Source organism: Acanthopagrus latus, chromosome 11 (genome assembly GCF_904848185.1).
Source record: "Acanthopagrus latus isolate v.2019 chromosome 11, fAcaLat1.1, whole genome shotgun sequence".
NCBI classification, from domain to species: Eukaryota; Metazoa; Chordata; class Actinopteri; order Spariformes; family Sparidae; genus Acanthopagrus; species Acanthopagrus latus.
The window spans coordinates 14,601,773-14,622,581 of NC_051049.1; the positions used below are offsets into that span (position 1 = coordinate 14,601,773).

The following is a 20,809-nucleotide window of genomic DNA, read 5'->3' on the forward strand; positions in this document are numbered from 1 at the left end:
ACTGACATATTGGAGTGTGTTTTAATAAACTTGTATAATAACAAACGGTAGATTGAGTTCACAGAGTGCTCTGACAATCAGGCAAACTCACGAAGATCTATAGTCGAGCCCAACATAAGGACGCTGAGTTAAAAAGAAAAATCAGAGCGGAAAATATAAAAGCACTAAAAGTCAATTTGAGTCATTAAAATGAACAAACGTGATAAAACGGGCAAAATCAAAGAAAATGAAGAGAGAGAAGGGGAAAAAGTAACGCAAAAATAGAAAGACTAAGAGCAACATTTTACTGATGCAGCAATAAGCTGTCACTTTTTCTCCATGGAGACACCACCCAGCTGACGGTGGTGAAATGGTTAACCTGAGACATGAGTGCAGCTCCTTGTTGAGAATTGGGTGGATGAAGCATTTTTTTTGATTACACATTCGAAGACGTCTCACCCCTCACCTCTCCCTGCGGTGATGCTGTGCGCAACTGCGTGACGGAGTCGTGTGTGTTCAAAACACCACCCCATCACCCATGTCAGACTCAAATGTCTCTGTGTTGGACCTCTTCAGCCAGAGACAACCTCACATTTTAGCCATGGAGAAGTTTGCGCTCGTACTGATTCTCGTGTTAGATGTTCTGGTGCGTTTGGGTACCGGTCAGCACCATTTGCGCGCACGTGCGGAACCGTGGAGACACCGGATTCAGTGGGAGAACAACGGGCAGGTGTACAGCTTACTGAGCACGGGGAGTCAGTATCGCTCACCTGCGCAGGTCCGAAGACGCACTCAGCTCTTATTGACAACCAGAAACAGTTTCAACCGACTTCACCCTCCTGTTGCGCTCAGTAGATCCTCCAGGACCAGACCTGGATACCTCGAGGACGCAGCCGGGAGACACTCTCAGCAAAACGACGTCAGTCCGGTGGACGCGGCAGTTCTCGGTGCTGATGCGGGTCAGTATTTACTCGCTGCGGGACCACCCGGGCCGCGCAGTCAGACCGGAGCGCGCCTCGCAGCTTCTGGAGAGGCTGCGGGGTCCCGTTCACAGCTGGCACCGTCCAACCGCAGCTTCATCCAGGAGTTCTCCGGCAGCGGGGTGCCACGCGGAGGACGGAGCACACCTGGAGATGACGCTGGCGCACAGCAGGCCACTGCGTCACCGGTGAGGTCGCCGGACTTCGCGCACAGCCAAGGTGGCAGGACGAGATCCGAGAGCTCAGAATCACCTGCCACAGCTGGATGGGTCACCGTGGCTGCGGAGGATGGAGGGAATGCGCGTCGCATCCAGCAGCAAACCGGCTTCGGAGACGCTCGCAGAGCGCATCCACTGACCAGAAACACAGCGGAGTCAAACGTCTCTCCAACAGCGCTCTCCAGTAACTCCGTAGAAATACACTTTCCTCGACCGAGGCCGGATCCAGCACGGGCTGCGGACATGAGCGACCCGAGGGATCCGCACAGCATCCATCACAGGAACTCGGTTTACTATGATGTTTACCCACCGGACCGCAGGAACAGGGTCACTGTGCGCCCTGCACCTGGGCCAGGCTATGGCACCAGGTTCTTCCACAACGGTGAGGCTTTGTAACCGAAGTGTTTAGAAGAGTAGTAAACCTGACACAGTTTGGAAAAATAAAAATGCAGCCCCTTTTTTCTTTGGTAACAACCTAAAATCAGAGTCTGGAATATTCAACAATGGGTTACAGCTCATTCTCGGTGAAGCAGCACTCCAGATGCCTCGTACCCCCTCTTCTCCTCATGCATCTTCAATGAGACTGAGAGTTAATGCCCCCTTAAGGACAAAACTACTGTCTCCAGTATGAGAGCCTCTGAGCAAAATTCAAATTACATGGTTGAGTGACTAGGAGCAGGTCATTATCCACTATAAGTTATGATAAAGTATTCAAACTGCTTTCCATAATCCACTCAAGTATGCTATTAACATATTTGATACATGGAGTTCAGAAAGTAAAATGACTTGTTTGACATGATGCGCTCACAGTTCATTAACAGCATAAACACTGCAGTTGTTTTCATTTGTTAAGATGTGTCAAACCTCCCTTATTTTTTGTATTACACCAGTAGATACAGACTTTTTCTCCGAGGTTATAATTAAAAAGCTCCCATCTCTCTCCTAGAGCAAAAACTTGAGACCCCAAAACAATCAGACCCGCTACTTTTCAAAAATCTGCACTTTGCTTCCCTTGGCTTTTTTGTGTCATGCATGTGTTTCCGTGATTTTGTTTCCACAGGCCTGCCAGACTTGGTTCCTGATCCTTACTACATCCAAGCTGCCTCTTATATCCAGAGGGTGCAGATGTACGCTCTTCGCTGCGCTGGTGAAGAAAACTGTCTTTCCAGGTGCGCTTATTTATTTGACATAACACCACATCCTTCAAATCAAAGGTAACTAGTGAAGACACGAATGGGTTTAGATTCAGTCTGCATCCACTTTTAACTCTCGCGCTGCTCTCTACCGTGGGATAACATTTAATACCTTTAGACACAAAAATCTATTTATTTACACAAATAAAGAAAGGTGGAAATGGTTAGAATCATTGAGGATTCCTTTGAGGTTGCCACATTAGGATGTGTGTTGGCCTTAGTCCCATTTGGAAGCTGCAGCTGAGTGACAGAGCGGCTGGACACAAACCTGGCAACCGCCCGAGATTCTCTCCTCTGATCTGAGCAGCCACTTTGCCAAGTAAAAGCTCCGAAATGAAAGGAAAAGGATTCCTGAGGCAAACTCAGAAACTCCTGAGGTGAGACCAGAAACCACCTCTGTCCCTTCAACGGTAAATCACCGTCACGTAAACTGGTCAGAGTGGAGGAGAAGCAGTTTTATGTGCAGGGAAGTATGTGGGGAGGCATGATGTGATGTAAACGTACCACAAACAAAAAGGTGATACGAGTCAACCTCAGCTGTGCACTCAGTGACTTCTGGTTGCAGTCAAGACACTGAAGGTAAACTTGGCTCACGCTCTTCCTGTTTTCCTTCCCTCCAGGTCTGCGTATCATCCGAGTGTGAGCGACCTCGACTACAGAGTCCTGCTGCGGTTCCCACAGCGTGTGAAGAACCAGGGAACAACGGACTTCCTCCCAGTGAAGCCCAGACATGAGTGGGAATGGCACAGCTGCCATCAGTGAGTTCTAAACACCTCTCAGTCCATTCGCAGTGGTGTGCACATTCAGGTTTTTGCAACACAATCGCCAAATTAAATGTTGGCAAAGTTAAACATGATCATTTCTTTATGTTACAATCTCACATTTGTTCAGTTGAATTTTCCATTTCTCTCTCGTCACCACCCTGTGCCTGTTGGGAATGTCCACAGTTGTCAGTGAAAATATCCAGTTGTGTAATTCGAGCTGTCATCAGCTGTTTGACAGCCTCGTTGGCTATACTAGTCCCAGAAATATGTTGTGTCTTTTTTCACTTACTTCCAAAACAAAAACACGCTCTATAGATACAAGCCGATGCTGTTCACACTTCTTTTGTCCACAGGGGCCACCAGAATCAGTAAGAATACAAAGTTACGCATAGCAGCTTTAACAACAGAAAATCTTTCAAAATGCATTTTTACAATATTCCAGAATTTCTTAAACCGCTGTGTTACATGCTGGGATGTGGACAGAGCAGCTGCAATAAGAATCACTGCAAAGAAAACAAACATTTACATACAATGCAGAAAAATGAAAAGGATAACACACTGCCAAAGCAAAAATCACATTAAATCACGGGGCCAGATTCATCAGATTTGTATGTCTTTGTAATACCATGATGCAAAACTGATCTGAAGTACTTAATCAGTAAAAAAGAACAATCACTCAGGAGGTAGAGGGTTCAGTCCTAAACTCCTCCTTCTGTCCACTTGTCAAAGTGTCCTTGATGCTGAACCTGATTTGCTCCTGAACTTAAGACCACCGTCTTGCGCTGTAGCTCACTGTCATCAGTCTGCGTGTGACTGAGTTAATGAGATGCAGCTTGCGAGGTGTTTTGCATAAAAGCGGTGAATAAATGCAGCTGTTGTCAAATTTGGTCAAATAAATAAGACTGTCTTCCAAGTGCTCCGACCGAACATCAGAAATCTTGTAGAGGCCGAATCATTTCTGAATATAAAACCAGAGCTCTATTTGATCATCAAAGAGCCTTGGTTTGTTCCCTTTTGTTGTGCGTCGGAGTGTGCGATCAAACGACATTTTAGATGTGAGAAGATAAAAGAATAGAAAGTGATATGCATGAGATGCAACATGATGCCACATGAATAACTTTCTCGATTTCTGTCAAAATATCACTGAGCTGGTGAAGACAACAGCAAATGTGACTTCAGCGACACATTGTCTGTGTGTATCTTCAGGCACTACCACAGTATGGAGGCCTTCAGCAACTATGACTTGCTGGACATCTCCACTGGACAGAAGGTCGCAGAGGGACACAAGGCAAGTTTCTGTCTGGAGGACACGTCCTGCGACCCGGGAATACGACGACGCTTCGCCTGCACTGCTCACACACAGGTGCTTCTTCCTGGTCTATGATTTATTTATATTTCCCTCCATTATTCTCCATTAATTCATCAATTTCACTGACATGTTATGGAGTAATATTGGTTTGTGTTTTCTTCAGGGGCTTAGTCCTGGTTGCTATGATACATATCACGCCAACATCGACTGTCAGTGGATTGACATCACTGACGTCCCACCTGGAAACTACATACTCAAGGTGAGAGTGTCCAGCTGCGTTGTACGGAACTGTATTTATGCCACATCAGAGAGAGAATAATGGATCACTATCGTGTTTCAATGCAAAATGTTTGTTGTTATCTGGGGTCGACCAATATGGGTTTTTCCAGGCTGTTATCGATGTCAATTATCAGAAACCAAGCAGACAGAAAACAGATATTTCGGACCAATATTTATTTGTAAAAATGAATCTCTTTGTGTAAGAATCACAGATGTGGGGAAAATGTATGGCAAAATTTTGTTTGTTATTTTCGCTAAAATTGGTATCTGATATAAAATCTGTATCTGATGCTTCTCAGGTGACCGTGAACCCGTCTCAGCTGGTTCAGGAGTCAGATTTCTCCAACAACGAGGTGCTCTGTGACATCCGGTACACAGGAAGCTACGTCCAGGCAAGAAACTGTAGGATCACTATGTAAGTCGGCCTCACGGCGTTCTGACTCCTTACAGACACGGCGGCCATTTTCCTCCAACATCGCGCTCAGGGCGGGGAGTTCAAATGTTGTGTGCGCGCAGCATTCAACCAAATTCTAGCTAACGTCATTGTCTGATAAGATTAATAACATTAAATACAATTAGAAAAGGTGTAAAATAATTCAGAAACATCAACACACATCTTGGGAACTTTTGTCTGAAGCTGGAAGTGAAATACACAGGATGTAAACAAATGATAATGTTAGCTAGGAAGTGGTTGAATGCTAACATCAGCTAACAAGTAAATTTAAAAAATTTTTTTTTACCTTGGATGGATATGGCCAGAAGTACATCCAGTTTTCCCCTGTCCATCATCATTTCCATTCATAATCAAGGGCTTGCAACCTGAAATACAGTAGCATTACTCTTCCTACCAGACCAGCTCTTCAATATACTGTATATCTGTGCTTCTTACCTGGAGTGTGACTGTGGAGGAAAATGGCCGCCGCGTGCTCATTAAGCTCATTAATGATGTGTGTTCTTCGTTTTCGCAGAAGCTGACCTGATTCTCCCAAAGACACTCTCACTACCGTCTTGTTGCTCTGAATTTAAAGTTGCTACAGCTGTTTTACATTTAAATGTTTGTTACTCCATAAATTAATCTGTATGTATTTATGTCATATGATATATTATAGCGACGGCTAAGGCTGGCCGGATGTTAAGCTATGTTGATTTTAGCAATGCGAGACTGTACCGTCAGCTGTGCGTGTGCAGAGGACTCGAGGAAAGCGTCTCAGCATGACTCACGAATATAAAGAAAACTAAATATTTTGTCAAACGTTTGACTGAATTGGTGCTTTTTCTGGAAAAAAAAAACACAAAACAGTGGTGCTGTTCTCCCCTGAAATTTATCAACATTTTGTCTTAATATCTTTTCATGCATACATGTCAAGCTGTATGATAAGTATCATTTTTGTGTATATTACCCTTGCACAAATGTACAGTCTGTTCTTTTAAAATCTGGTGAAAGGGCTGATTGTTTCAAAGGTTTTCTGGATTTTTTTTTCAATGTTTTATAATAAAGTTTTAAATGTTTGTTTTTGGAAACAAAAAGTGCCATCGAAACCTGGTGCCTCTTTTAAAAAGCTGGTGTAAATAATCAATACCAGTTGGATAATTTGAACAGATATTTGACGGCATGAAGTCACCTCCACTGTCCAATACAAGCTGAGTGCCGTTAGTGTAAAGGAGTGGTGCATTTCTAAAATGCTTCTGGAATAACACACCTCTGAGAAATACCTGCAATATTCCACTTAGCGTGTTTATGTCACTCGGAAATGTCCGGGCTTCACACCACAGGCCTGCTGTCGGCCTGTTGGTCATGTTGTGTTAGAGTGGATGAGTGATTGAGAAAAAACATTTATTCACCTGGAAATAACTCCATGTGAGGTGTCTGGGAATGTCTCGCTCTGTTTGCACTTTGTCACAGGATTTGTTGGGAACACTGTCTGACTGCTGCGTGGAAATGTAAAAATAATCACCGCAACTATTTTCGTTGACACAATTCATTATTTTTGCTCTATGTTTGCACTGTTCTTTGCAGTCCACAGCAAATAGATTGCTTCATAGTCGTGTAATGTTAACTATACCGTAGAGCATAAAGGTTAACTTGACTGTATAAACTCTTGCGTTACAGTCGTACAATTCGGAGGACAGCTCAGATCGTTTTGTACGGTTCGGCAAATTCGTCTTCTTCAATTTTTGTACTTAGTCAAGTGAGAGGAACTTTCTCGCCTCGCCTGGTTGAAAGAGGGAAAAAGTTTCAGGGTGTTTATGGGATGAAAATGCAGGTGGATGTGTGCCGAGGGCGTGAATTTTTCTCCACTGTTCCGCAGCATCTGTTGCTGTGCCAGACGTCTCACCTCCCTCACAAGGTGGTTTCAGGAGTCTGTTTTAAACCCAGTGTGCAGGTTTGCTCCTTGTCTGCTGGACTGATGAGTCCTCCTCCATCTGTTATTTCACACTTAAGTAGTCAGACTGGATGTGTACACTGCATTAACATAGTGTTCATTCATTGCTGACACTCACTAAACAGTGATGAAGGATGTGGTCTGGCCTTTATTAAAGGTCCAATTTGTAAGATTGAGAACACTGTAAATTTTAAACATTGGCCTCACTTAAAAAAAACAAAGATGAGGCAACTCACATGTGATTTGTACAAGCTAATAAAAAAAGATAAAACTTAAAATTATTAGTTCACTGTACTTGATTTTGAGATAATCTGTTTCTTGTGCTTTTTTTTTTCATCATGTCAGATTGGAACTTGCTTTACATTGTCCTAAAGCTGCAACACTATTGTGGTTGAGTTCAGTGGTTTCCTTTCATTCCACAAATGTAAATTTACTAAGAAAACACACAAAAGTTTGTTTTGGGGAGTTTTTGTATTGCAGTTCGTCAGTGAATCAACCATTTTCCCCAAGCGTGTCATTTCAACAGAATAACAGGACGCTGTGTGAAAATGCTAAACAAAAGAATAAAGTTTGCTTTGTCTTTGAGTCTGTCCTTTCAATAATAAATCAAACTGAGTGAGATCAGAAGCAGCGCTGGTGCTGGTGCTGCAGTTTGAGTCTGCTCAGGGAACTAAGCGAGTGCCGCACAGTGTCCCTGCAGTCTCGCCGGTTGGCTCTGACGCTTGTTGACTGGAGTCTCAGACGGTCGGGACTCTGGGCACGGCCTCACAGACAGTCAGCCCGTGATAAGCTTGGTTTCTGTGGTCATCAGCAGTTTGCAGTCAGGTTTTCCTGGCCGTCTGTGGATCTGTGGAATTTCTCTCCTCCTCGCCATCTCCAGCGGGGGCAGGCAGGGCCGATCATCGGCACCTCTGCACGCCCTGCAGGCTTAGCACGTCGGCCGGCCCTGGGCAAACAGCACCTGGAGCGGCGGAGGAGGGTCTGCCCTGACCCTCCGTCACACTCAAATTCACATCAGCGGATCACCTCGAGGCTTCTCTGACCAAAGATGGCGCGGGCTCAACAGAGGGGCCATGTTTGGATAAGAGGATGAGTGAAACGGGTTCAAGCCCGGTGCGATGTGGATGTAAAGTTTGTGGAGCGCTGAGATTCTCTCTCGTCGTCTGATACACTCACATCTTTGCATCCATTAAAACTTCATCATAAGAGGGATGGTAAGCCCTCAAGTGTGCTACTGTACTTGAGTATTTCTGTTTTATGCTACTTTCTACTTCTAAGCCACTACATTTCTAAGGGAAAGTTTAATTTGAAGTTCTTCTGCTGGCGACTTCTCAGATGAATACCCACAACAACCGCGATGAGCTGGTGAGTCTAGTTGTGGCCCGTTTCAAGTGTCTGTTAGCTCTTCCCACATCGTTTCATTTGAATAACTGTTCCATGCCTAAAGAATCAATAAGATAAGATCAGATCTGTATTGATCCTTCACTGGGGACATTAACTTGTTACAGGAGCAACTCAACAGTTGTTAGCAGAGAGATTCAGTGATTCAGTGACAGGTAAAATAAAATAACAGAAATATAAAGTGGGCATTTATTAATAATAATGGCTATGTACACTCTCTTCTTTCACATAAGTGACCAACAAGGACAGATGCACACAATAACTGCACCCGTGGTAATATACACATGGTTTATAGTAGTATAACTAAAAAGTTTACGTATATAGATAATTTCACAATAGGTTAGAGAAAAATGTGTAACAGAACTTTCCTATTTCCTTCCCTTATTAATAAGCCCATAGATGATCTCCCAGGTCTTAAACCACCAGACTAAATGACCTAACTGTGTTTAATAATTTAAATTAGCTTCAGCTTAGTCAGCCACATTGTAATGTGCTGTATTCATAATTGAATGCGGTTAACTTAAAGCATCTGCATATGTACACTTTGCTTTAGATTTTCCTGCCCCGCTCAAACAGCGGCCTTCATCGTTCATCACTGGACCAACGGCCAGTTATGGGTGATGTTGCATTTCAGTGGACAGAGACGGTGAACATAATGTTTCACTTTATTCAGTCAGCAGCTGATTCTGAATCAAATTGTGACACCATGAACTGGCAGCATCATCAGCATTCACTTCGAGTCGTGTTTCAGTCCACCTGCTGAATGTATGTCCAACATATACCACAGATACATCTGAGGTTGATATTTGTAGCAAACCTGGCATATCAAATCTACTTGATATGCTTTTTAGCCACCTTCCACAGCGGGAGGTAAAGAGGATGGTGGCGTTACATTTAACAACACCTGGGGGCGTTACTGTATTTGTTTTTTTAATGTTTTTTTTGTGTGCTTTGACCTAACCAGAGCATGAGCAAAGCAATGTGAAAAGAGAGAAATAGAAAAAACTCGAACATAAACAAACCAAAACAAAAGATCCAAGTTGCTGTTCGATGAAGAGCAGGTAGCGTAAAGAGGGACTTTCTGTTCTGGGAACATCTGCCTGCTGCAGCTGGAAACAATGCTGATGACAGAAAGCCAAAAACAATGAGCTAAAAGAGGCAAAACTAGAGAAGAGGAACTGCAGTTTGTTTGGGCAACACCGTTCATATCACACATATGATTTAATCCATTGTTGATACAGAAGTTGTATTCTATTGCTGTACCATTATATCAACTAAATGTCTGGCTACGTTTGAGTTTGAGTTTGAGTCTCCTTGCCACCAGAATTCAAAATGAACCTGCTGTGGGTTTAAACAAAGCTTGTTCACACAGCATTCAGAGTTCGTTGTTACAGGCCTGCTGAAGAGTCTGCGGTTTCTCATGAGACGAATCCAACTGTGACAGAGTGATAATCAACACGACACCACCGTGGAGACACATCAGCAACCTTCAGATTTCATTTAACACTTTTAGACGATGATGAAATGACACATCAGCTCCGTGAGAAGACAGATAATAATACATACTGTGACTAATCATCTAGTGATTTGTAGTCATCATGGTAATGATGAAGAACATATTGGAGAGCTGTTTTCCTCCGACGGGGCTGATTCGTCTCTCTAACAGCTGTTCAAAGTGTTGAATTAACTCTGATCATTAATCTACACATACATAACCACTGACATACTGAAGTGTCGATTTTTTTTTTTAAGGCTGCCTGCTGTGTAAAGTCTGGAGAACGAACCATTACTGAAATAATTTGACGCCAACTCTGCACTAATGTTCTGTTTCCCCGTCTGGATATGTGGCCTGTATTTACCTCTTAGAGAGCTGTTTGTTTATAGCAAAGAGAAGAAGCTGTTTGTGGAAATGACTGAATATTTCTTTCTCCTCCCGGTGCTACACATGCAGCGTCGGACATGGAGCGTCTGACTTCCTGAAAAAGGAAACAATGTTTACCTGGGCAGGACAACGACGCCCTGAGTCTGAACATTTACCCATCATTACAGATTTAACAGCTCTGGCTGTTTGAAATAGAAGAATGTGTGCATAATGACCCCTGTGCTTTTCCTCCCGGGGCTGCTGTGTAAACATTCAAACACTCAACAGGCTGTCTGAGTGGATGCATGCTGTTATTAATCCTGTTATTGTATTATTTTTGGGCTGGGAAGTGGCCTGGATGAGGCTGCGAACAGGATAAGAGGGGGAGGCGGTGGAGGGGAGGGTGAAGGAGGGCGGACAGGTTATTCGGCTGAAACCAACCGGTTATTTCGGGGGTCTGAATTTGCTCCTAAATGCTCGTATTGCTTTATGGGTTTGACACACGAGTGTCAGACAATGTTCAGGGGTCTCCAACACATGTTCGTCTGTCGCGGCTCCAGAGGCGTAAAAAACACACATGCATGCGGACAAGCAGGAGAAGACGTGTTTTTGGCTGCTGCAACACAAAATGTTCTCCTTCTGTGAAAAAGAGAAGAATGTGCCTGTACAGTCTCCGTGAGACTTGGCAACAACATTTCACGTTTGTTAGCAGGCTTGCTGACTGGCTTCGTAGAGGGTTTGTTACTGCTATAACATTTTGTGCAGCAGGCCTAAATACAAGAGGCCAAAGCATTTATGGTTGCTTCAGGTCTTATCACAGAGTTGTTTCTTTCAACAGAAGATACCAAAAGATGGTATTTCATCAGTGATTTCCTAGTGCTTGGACCACAGTTTGTGTTTTGTAATCAGAGGTCATGCAGTTGTTGTTCAACAACAAAAGCAGATCTTTCTCAGTCCTTGAAGCATATTTTTTTGCAGTCATTTTCCCATCTTGTTTGACATATTGAATCACAGCACCAACTAGGGGTTAACTAGGGGGTACATTTCATATGTTCATACAGTCAAAAACCACCATATGTGGCTATGCAGCTGAGAATGATGGATTGAGACAAGATGAGATGACACGTTATAATGATACGAGAAAGGTCAGTGACATGTTAATGCATCACATAAATATGGGAAGACGAGATGTGCACTCTGCCCTCTCCCCTTCACACCTGCATAAGAGATCCTGGGCTTCAGTCATACCTTAAGAGAGAGACATGTAACCAAACAGAGGGCTTGCATGTGAATTTCCTCTGTAAACTTCTATGACTAGTTTTCCCCCTTGGACAGATCATGAAGTTATGGATTTGATGACAGGTGACATGAACTATAGTTTGTGTGACTAATACTTTAACTTTTCCAAAAACAACCCCAACTCAAGGTCCGCTCACTACTTATCTGGAGGCAACAGAAATACACGTACAAAGTTGGTTAACGAGGGCGACATCGTGTGGTCATAACCAATTAATGATTTACTGCCACTTTTTAAGCGTCAATATTCAAAACAGTTGATCTGTAAGTTATATCAGCTAAGAGTTTTTTTTAACTCCTCTTTTTCATTAGTATTTATTTATTTTTTTTATCCTATTTCTTTTTCCTTTGTTTCGCATGTGACGTACGATATGACATCATCCACAGTCGACGGGGTACCTGGTAACCAAGGGAGTGCAACTTACAGCGACACACCACTTCAATCTAAGCAGGAGGAGATGGCGACCCAAAATAACTTGTGCGCTTTTCATGTGGCTTTTCTGCTTGTTTTTACGTTGACTGCCGCGTTTATCCCGGCTGGCGCTTCTTCTCCATCGACGAAGACTGTGGAGTTCAACGTTAAACCGGGAGGAGTCGTGCACACTTTCAGTGACGGGGTTGTAAGTGACTTTGCTCAATATTTTCTTTATATCGCTCAATTAGATAGCGTTTGTAAACGCCACCCCGGACGGTGAGCTGCATGTATGTCAAATCTAGACGTTTCCCAATCCCCTACACATTTAAATATCGGCTAATTCACTGCCGAGGTGATCATATTTCACCTGATTGTTATCGATTAACCGCATTAGACGTAGTAATTACACAAATAACTGTGACGTAATTGATTTTGCTTGTGTTAAACGAACATTTCCTTCAGGGAAGTGTGTTACATTCAAAATATTCGACATTTCTTGCGACATGACTGGAAAAACTACATTCCGCTGCTAAAGTGTAGTCGCACGGTGATGACGACACAGCCCGTGAGCGGCTGACACGTCGCTCCCAAAGTGCCACAACGGCCCCTTTCATTGGCTGACAGTGAAGAGTGGAGTTTTGATATGATGTTGGTATTTTAAGACTACAGCTGAATGTTTGTTATTTCCATTATGTATGTGTTTATTATCTGATTAATAATTTCTTATTAATAATAATAATGGTTTGTCATAGCAGGAAATGAACTGGTGTTACTCAAAGCATTAATGGTGCTTATATGGTATATATTGTATATAGCCATAATCAGGCTATTGTTGAAAGTGATGCCCTGTTTGCCATTCTTATACAATTAAATGAGACCAATGATATAATGTAACTGAGTGCATTTACTCAAGTACTGAAGTTAAATACTAGTTTGAGGTGCTAATACCTCACTTGAATAGTTCCATTTTCTGCTACTTTTAACTTCCACTCCACAACATTTTGAAGGCACATTATTGTTATTTTTACTCAACTACTACATTTATTAGATGCCTTGAGTTACTAGTTACTTTGCAGATGTAAGCTACATGAGAGCCATCGCAGCATTCTTAGTTTATTTGATCAGGAATTGTAGAAAAAAACTAAAACCACTGATTCCAACAATCTGGACATCAGATCTGATAATTGGCCAGTATGTGATATTTGTAAATATATGTATAATTTACCTTTACCCATCACTTTTAAGATCAGATGCTCAAAGACTTTTACTGAAGCATTTTTTGTATGGGCGAATTCTACACTACTCAGAATTAGTGTGGGGTATTTAAGTGTTTCGCTTGATTATATTCTGACTAAAGGCTCATTTTGTTTATTGTGAATATTTTTGGGCCCCCAAAAATAGTGCCACACTTTAATCTGAATTTTATTGCATATCCTTGAACATGCATATATGCACCCATATCCCAATATCCCTAACTAATTTTGAATCGCGTACAACTTTACTTTTACACAAGTGAGTCTGTGGTTACTTTTCACAACACTACATGAGACATAACTGGTTTTATGTGGTGTCAGTAACTGTCGTCTAGTTACAGTCTTTACCAGAGGCCAGATTGAACTGCTCAGAACAGAACAGACCTGTGGACTTACAATGATATGAAACATAGATAAGCAAGATAATTTTAAAAAATTAATGTATTTGTGTTAAACAATGACTGAAACACACTCCTGATACCATTTCAGAAATGTCTGTTAGAAAGAAATAATTACTGATTAATGGAGATTATCAATAGGAAGCACAATTAATAAACTGATGGATCAATAATGAAAATGAGCGAGAGTTTAACAAGAAATATGTGACTCTTTTTTCAGGGGGAGTATGAATGCTCATTCACTTATGCTTCACAAGGGGGAACCAATGAGGTAAGTCTCCCTCCCTCCCTCCCTCCCTCCCCCTTTCTCTCTCTCTCTGTCTTTCATGCTGTCAGTCCTCAGCATCATATTACTGATTTTTAATTACAGCAGGTTTTATGCATAATTACACTTCTTTGTTTGTGCCAAATAGCAATGGCTGATGAGTGTGGGCTTGAGTGACGACAACACACTGTTTTCCTGCTCTGTGTGGAGGTGAGGCATGCGTGCGCGCGCACACACACACACACACACACACACACACACACACACACACAGGATGCAGAGTTGTCTCTTCTTCAGCTTGGTGACCCTGATGCTCAGTGTGTCTTCAGTGAGACTCTGTCCCGTCTGTGTCTCTTTCCACTGAGTCACTCTTTGATGTTAGTTAGTCGTGACAGTCCCAGTAGAGAGGAAAAAGGGAAACAACACAACAGAGTTTTTCGACCACACTGGATGAAATGTATTCATGTCCGACACGGACTTAATGAGCAAATAAATGTATGCAAATCGCTTAATGTCGATAACACACATTTCTTTTTCATTTCTGCCAGGCCTCAGGGGAAATCCTACCTGTTTTTCACTCAGTTCAAAGCTGAACTGAAGGGAACCAAAATTGAATATGCCAGCGCGTTTGTAAGTATAAAAGAAACACGATTGTCAGATGCAAATGTTCACTGTCCTGTTCACATGTATTTGTTTGTACGTTGTCAACTGATGCCGGTCCTCGACTCAGAAAACTTAGCCGTGTTAGTTAATGGAAATTTTCAATTGATCGTGCAAAAACAAACTCTGGAGAAAGACAGCTGTTTGTTGAGTCTCATTCCCAGGTCATCAGTCGGTCAGGCTGGCCTCCAACCTGAAGTGTCAATATTTGAGGACCTGGAAATGAGACTCATTAGTCAACTTTTTTAGATATTGAACATTAATATAAGTTAAAATTAGTAAATTAAGGTAACACTGTTGCGTAGAGCTCATTCAGTCATATCATTAAACAAGTAAAACTTTATTAAACTTAAACGCAAAGATGAAAGAAACTGATCTATTACTTTTTTTTCAATGCACGTTCTTCTGTCTTGAGAAAAACGATCTGCACATCACCAGTCTTCAGTGTTTGAATTCACTGGATACTGAATAGCAGCACATCCTGCTCAGTGTAGTTAGAATACTGCAGGTGCGAACTCGCAATGAGCCTCTTCAGTCTTCAGCATTACCCCCACTGACTGATCAGTCGATGTGGAGCTTATGTTGGACAGCAAAAAGCTTGCAGGACTCTCCTGCCTAACAAAGACGAACTCTGGTGAAGAGTTGTTCCTCGATGCACCCTGTCACTGTTCAGATCAAAGCTCCCGACAATTTACAGTGTCGGCACAAACGTCAGTGCACAGCTGATGAACGTATTTGTGTAGCCCGCAAATAATAAAACATCCACAGATGCACCAGCAATACATTTATCAGGATCAGTGACGAGGCAGGGTTTTTTTTTTTTTCTGTCTTTCAGGGTTGCTTTTCTTGACTACATAAAATCAGCTGTCACCATTTACACTTTGATCTTGTTTTCTCTGACACAAGAAAATAATGGCTGTCACATGCAATAACACAGCTCCTTTCTTGGCTACGCATATGTAAATGAAATGTAAAAATAGCAGCAGGATAAGTCTTAAATCTCATGATTCATGAACAGGATCAGGGGGCGCTGATGACTTTTGTCTCATCAGGCTCTTAGAGAACTGAAGAAAAATCAGCGCAGACAATTGTTTTTAATCAGCAGTTAGTATATTTATTATCTTTTTTCATTAATAAATTATTTTGTTCCACTATTCTCAAACTATGGTTCAAGCAGCTCCCTGTAGCGGTACATGGAGGGATCCCAGATATGTTTTTTAAAAAAAATTAAACAGGCTTCAAACGGCAAATGGCAAAAAACAGTTGAATAGAGTAGGCCTATGTGACGGCATTTCAATGTTAGTCATGCTTTTAAATAGGGAGCCGAATATTTTCTGAGGTTGTACATGGTGTAAAAAGTTTGAGAAACAAAGGTTTAGTGGATAAAGTTTCAGTTCCTAAGTTAAAGCACAATCCTCCGTGAAATCCCAAAATTATTTTAAAAAGTATTTTCTCAGACATCCGTTGGTCCGTCCACACAACATGTAATGTTTCTTGGCTTCTGAGAGCAGAATCTACCTGTCATACAGTTGTCAGTACAATTGAATAAGACACACCGTGTACTTATGTATCCATGGAAACCCTTCATGTTCCTGCACAACTGATTGATCCATTGTCCTGTAATGATGGTTGGAGCTACATCCCAGTTAGCTTCGTCTTTTGACAAAACACAAGCAGAGACAGTCGTAGTAACAGGAAACCCTTTATTTGTCCTGGAAGTCAACTTCAGAACTGTCGTGTCTGTGCGCATAATGTCTCATGAAAGGTTAATGTCTGGACTCTTCTCCGAGCTCAGTCAGTTAGCGCGGGCCCGTCATGTCTGATGTGTCGTCGGTGAAGTGAAGCACACCTTGACACGCCTCCTTTCCCCCAGCAAGGACACTCCTGACACTCCGTCATTAGTGAGAGCACATGTTTCCTCCTCCTTGCTCTGGCTCTGTGCCCTGCAAGTAGGAAACAAACAAGGAGGAAAAAAAAAACTCTGCTAAATGACGGGACAAAAATAACCTCACACACACAAACGAGCACACCTGCCACCCCCGCACAGCATCTCCTTGACCTTGTCGTCATATCCTCCTACTTTCCAGCCAATCTGTTGCAAAAAAAAAGACGAAAAGAAATTGCTGTCTCCTGCGCCGCCTCTCATCCTGTTAATTTTTTTCTTTTTCCCTCCCTTCCTCCCTTTCCTCCTCCCCCTCTTCATCGCTGCTGTGCGTTTTCCCCAGTCGCAGACGGCAGCGGGAGGACAGGGTGACGTGCCTTTGAAGCCAGAGGAATTTACCATAGGCGAATCAACAGGTGAGAGATTGATTATATATTTAAGTGTTCAATCAGCTCCCTCTGCACATGGTGTCGGCCTCTCCTTCCCTCACTCGTTCTCCCCCCTCCATCACGTCGTGAGTTCCCTGCTGACTTCCCTCAAAAGCATATGCTCCAGCTGTGAGTGGGTTGCCATTTTTCCCTGTGGCATTATTTGTTATTATTCAGTTTCTGCACAAATCCCCGCTGCGGCTTCAGTTCCAGACTGTGATGAGCAGGATTTGACAAGTCACACAACAATTTACAGTAACTGCCATCTTCAGAAGATTAAACTCTACAGCGCGGAGGCTTACAGACTCATAAACCAGCAACTATCACAGATTTAAGGATAATCCCAACTGTGAGACCTCCGCAACAACCCTCCGATCATGATTTCGGGGCACAGAATTTTTAACAGTAGCGCAGTAGGTGCATCGCTTTGAACAACTTCCGTGGGCAAACTGGCTCGTAAACTGACCTACAGACTCACTGTACCGGTTCTGTGGATGCAGAGGCCCCTTAGTGTGAGACCTTATTTTGGAAAAAAAAAGTTGTATCGCGTTCCTGTTTGAATTGTGCCATGAATAACACATATAATGTTTGTCAATGCAAAAGATAATTTTGCATGTCACAGATTTATGTAAAGTTAGTACAAACATTTACTGTTGTGCGAAACCACTCTTTGAACTAGTGGACTGTGTCTGTCATCACTAACGCCAACATGGCCATCGCTTTGAGACAGAAAATTTTAAATAATTGAAAATCACCACAAGTCACATTGGAAACTTCATTAATGTGAAAGGAGAGTCGGTTACAAGGCTTGATTTTGAGATTTGTGAGTGTTAAACGAGGCTGCACGTATACGTCCTTTGTGTAGTCTTTCTTTTTACACATTTACTTAATCTTATATTTAATTTGTTTTATGTCAAATTACAACCTTCTTGAGTTGAAAATTTCCCTTTAAGGTGATAGAAATCGCACGTGTAGATTATGGCTCATTTCAAACAGGATCATAAATGTGTTTATCTCTCCCTGTTAAGTAACATTAATAGTTCCTTTAAAATAACTTCCATTGGTGGTCCAACAGAAGCAGAGGGACTTTGCCCTTCTATAGACAAGATAAGTCATTTTAGAATGATCTCCAGATGCCTGCAGACGTCGCCACCTACAGGCCCAATAAGTGACAGTTTTACAATTTAACCTTCATGTGACGTAAAACAAAATTACCGTCAAGATTTTGCCGATACATTTTCTGTTCTTCTCCCTTTACGTTTATTCATAAGCTAGACTTTTTCAGATTGATGTACATCCAACAGATGAGCTAACAATACAGTGTGGTCACTCATTGAGAGCCAGCTAACTGAACTGAACCTCCACCTAAAGTCCATTTTAGTTTTCCTTTAATGTTTCCTTGGACTCCAAGTGAGGATCCACAGCCTCCTCCTCAGAATAAATGCAGCGGACTGCTGATTCACTGTGAGCAGTTTGTCTTCCTTATTCAGCAGAAAATATGCTCTAGTGAACAAAACTATTACATTTTCTGTTTTAATAAGTCCAACTATAAAACCACAACCACAAGAATCACATGCAGCAGAAGTAGCAGCTGCAGTACAAGAGGAAGTAAAAACGCAGTTTAAACACACATGGCTCTCATTTCTCCATATCTGTGGATGGAGCACATCTATATCTGCAGGACTGATCTCCTGCTGCTCTCACTGTCCTTGCCAACAGGCAGCAGTGCGGGTTGGACTGGAGCTGCAGGTTTCAGACTGCTGGCTCTGCAGCTCTGCAGTTAGATGATACCGGCTGGTTTCAGGTGCTTTGTGTCCTAGTTCTAATACTGCCCGTGTCTCCTCTCTGCTCTCCAGTGACCCACACGGAGGGAAAGTTCAGCGCTCAACTCTCCAAACTCACAGCCGTTGGACGGACACAACACGATGAGCTGTAATTGGTCAGAAGTCTGACGTGGCCTTGTTGAGCCCTGAGTCGGGCCTCCGTGTTTCAGCTCAGTCGTCAATAAATGAAGGACGGATTAGTTTTCCTGAACGACAACCAAAAATTGAAGCGAGATGATACTGATGTCACCTTTGTGGCACTTTGTACAATTTGGGGATTTATCAACAAGGAAATGGTTGAGTATTCATGTTTTTTATTGCATATTGTTGTTGTTAAAATCTTGCCATGAGAGAAAGTGCTTCCATAGTTGTTTCCTAGTTTTCTGAGGCTATAAGACTTGCAGAGAGCAAATCTGCTCTGATCCACTGGGGATGTTATGTGAATGTATAGAGGATTGGTGTCTGGGGGCTTGTTGAGTATAGATAACATATTTAGAGTAGGGAGGGATTTATCCATCTGCTGTAATCCTGAGAGGAAAGGCAGTAATCCTCAATAACGTCATCGCACACACAGAAACAATTTCATTTTCCTCAATCTCCCTCTGTTCTAGATATCTGTAAGAACATTTTATCCCTTAAATCGGCAATTAGTACCATTTGTGATAACTTTCTTTTGGTTTTGGCCAGAAGGGATACTTGTAATTGAGCAGATAGCAGCTTCGTGACATGATATAAAGACCTGGATGCACTGAAGATCACACTTTTTGCATTTTTGGATGCAGATTCATTGTAAAAACCCTACACTGAGAAAATATGACTCTGTAATAAGCATAAATCATTATAATTTATTTTAAATTACCCTAATCTTGCTCATTTTAATTAGACACCTGCAGCGGCTGATGCAATAGAAGATAAAACCGTTATCTTTTTTTCTTGTTTCAATGACTTCACCCAAAAATCCTGAAATATAAGGTGTGCACAGACATGTGAAGGACGGTGTATATGGCGAAGAGATGCCATCCCACATTCCCAAGCCCTTCTCAATCCCTTTGCTTTCATCTGTCAGTGCCATATGTGTGGATCAACGAGGATATTGTGCAAGTTTCAGAAGTACGTCATTATTAGACCAGGCCCTGCCCCCCCTTCCTCTCCCCTATGTAGCGAGCAAGATCGCCTTTATCTTCCTTACAATCAATCCAACACTTCTCAGATCCACACAGGAGTCCAAAAAGATGAGTTCTGGCGGGGGGGGGATTGATTTCAGATTTGAGCTTTTTGTCCATTTGATTCCGAGGTTGCATTACTTACTGAGAGCCATTACCTTGTTCGGTCTGGGGTTCGGATCCTCTGGAGTCGAGGAAAGTGCTCAGTCTGCGCGTCACCATCGAGGGTCCCTCTGGGGGTCACACCAGGAAGAAATAACCACGTCCAGATCAGATGCTGACGAGAAAAACACACAAGATGTCACTTCTTTTGTACAAGTTTCCTTTTTTTTTTCCTACTGCTCAATTGTTCCGATTCATGATGAAAATGTGACAGATGTTTCAATAAAGACGTGTTGTCACTGTTCTGGAGACAACCCAGCGTTCCTGTCTTGTTGTGTCACGCATGATGTGATTGAACTTCCCACAGTCTCGTTACAGGGTAAACATGAAAAGAAAGAAGAAATGTGAGTGCCAGCGCAGTGGCATTAAATATTCTGAGCTGTGTCAGAGCCGGGGCACAGCGAACATGCCCCCGTCGAATTCTTTTAAAATAACAGTCACATTAATGTATTCTTACTTTAAACATGCAGTAGGAAACAGTTTTTCAGCATGCAAATGAGAAACTTCTATGAAACTTCCTATTAAAAGAAGCATTATGACAAATTTGCTTCAAAACGTACTCTGTAAGCGTGCTCAATTAACATATATTGTCCCCGGATAAATGTTTCCATGAGATAAAGAGCTTCCATTGTTTCCCTTTTAATTTCTGGGGGGAAAAGGCTTTGCAGGGAGGATCTAGTAAATCCAGAGGCACAT

General features: G+C 42.4%; 2 protein-coding genes across 2 annotated transcripts; both read left to right on the forward strand.

Annotated features, from left to right (window-relative positions):
- Positions 1-133: 133 nt before the first annotated feature.
- Positions 134-8,320, forward strand: loxl5a (lysyl oxidase-like 5a). Its single transcript, XM_037115348.1, has 7 exons — positions 134-1,559; positions 2,238-2,346; positions 2,991-3,128; positions 4,341-4,497; positions 4,607-4,702; positions 5,022-5,137; positions 5,691-8,320. Exons 1-7 carry the CDS (start codon positions 518-520, stop codon positions 5,695-5,697), a joined length of 1,665 nt encoding a protein of 554 aa, XP_036971243.1. The 5' UTR covers positions 134-517; the 3' UTR covers positions 5,698-8,320.
- A 3,731-nt stretch (positions 8,321-12,051) lies between these two features.
- On the forward strand, positions 12,052-20,367 carry mydgf (myeloid-derived growth factor). Its single transcript, XM_037115349.1, has 6 exons — positions 12,052-12,284; positions 13,951-14,001; positions 14,144-14,205; positions 14,544-14,625; positions 16,881-16,953; positions 18,822-20,367. The coding sequence occupies exons 1-6, from the start codon at positions 12,123-12,125 to the stop codon at positions 18,899-18,901; spliced, it is 510 nt and encodes a 169-aa protein (XP_036971244.1). The 5' UTR covers positions 12,052-12,122; the 3' UTR covers positions 18,902-20,367.
- Positions 20,368-20,809: the final 442 nt, after the last annotated feature.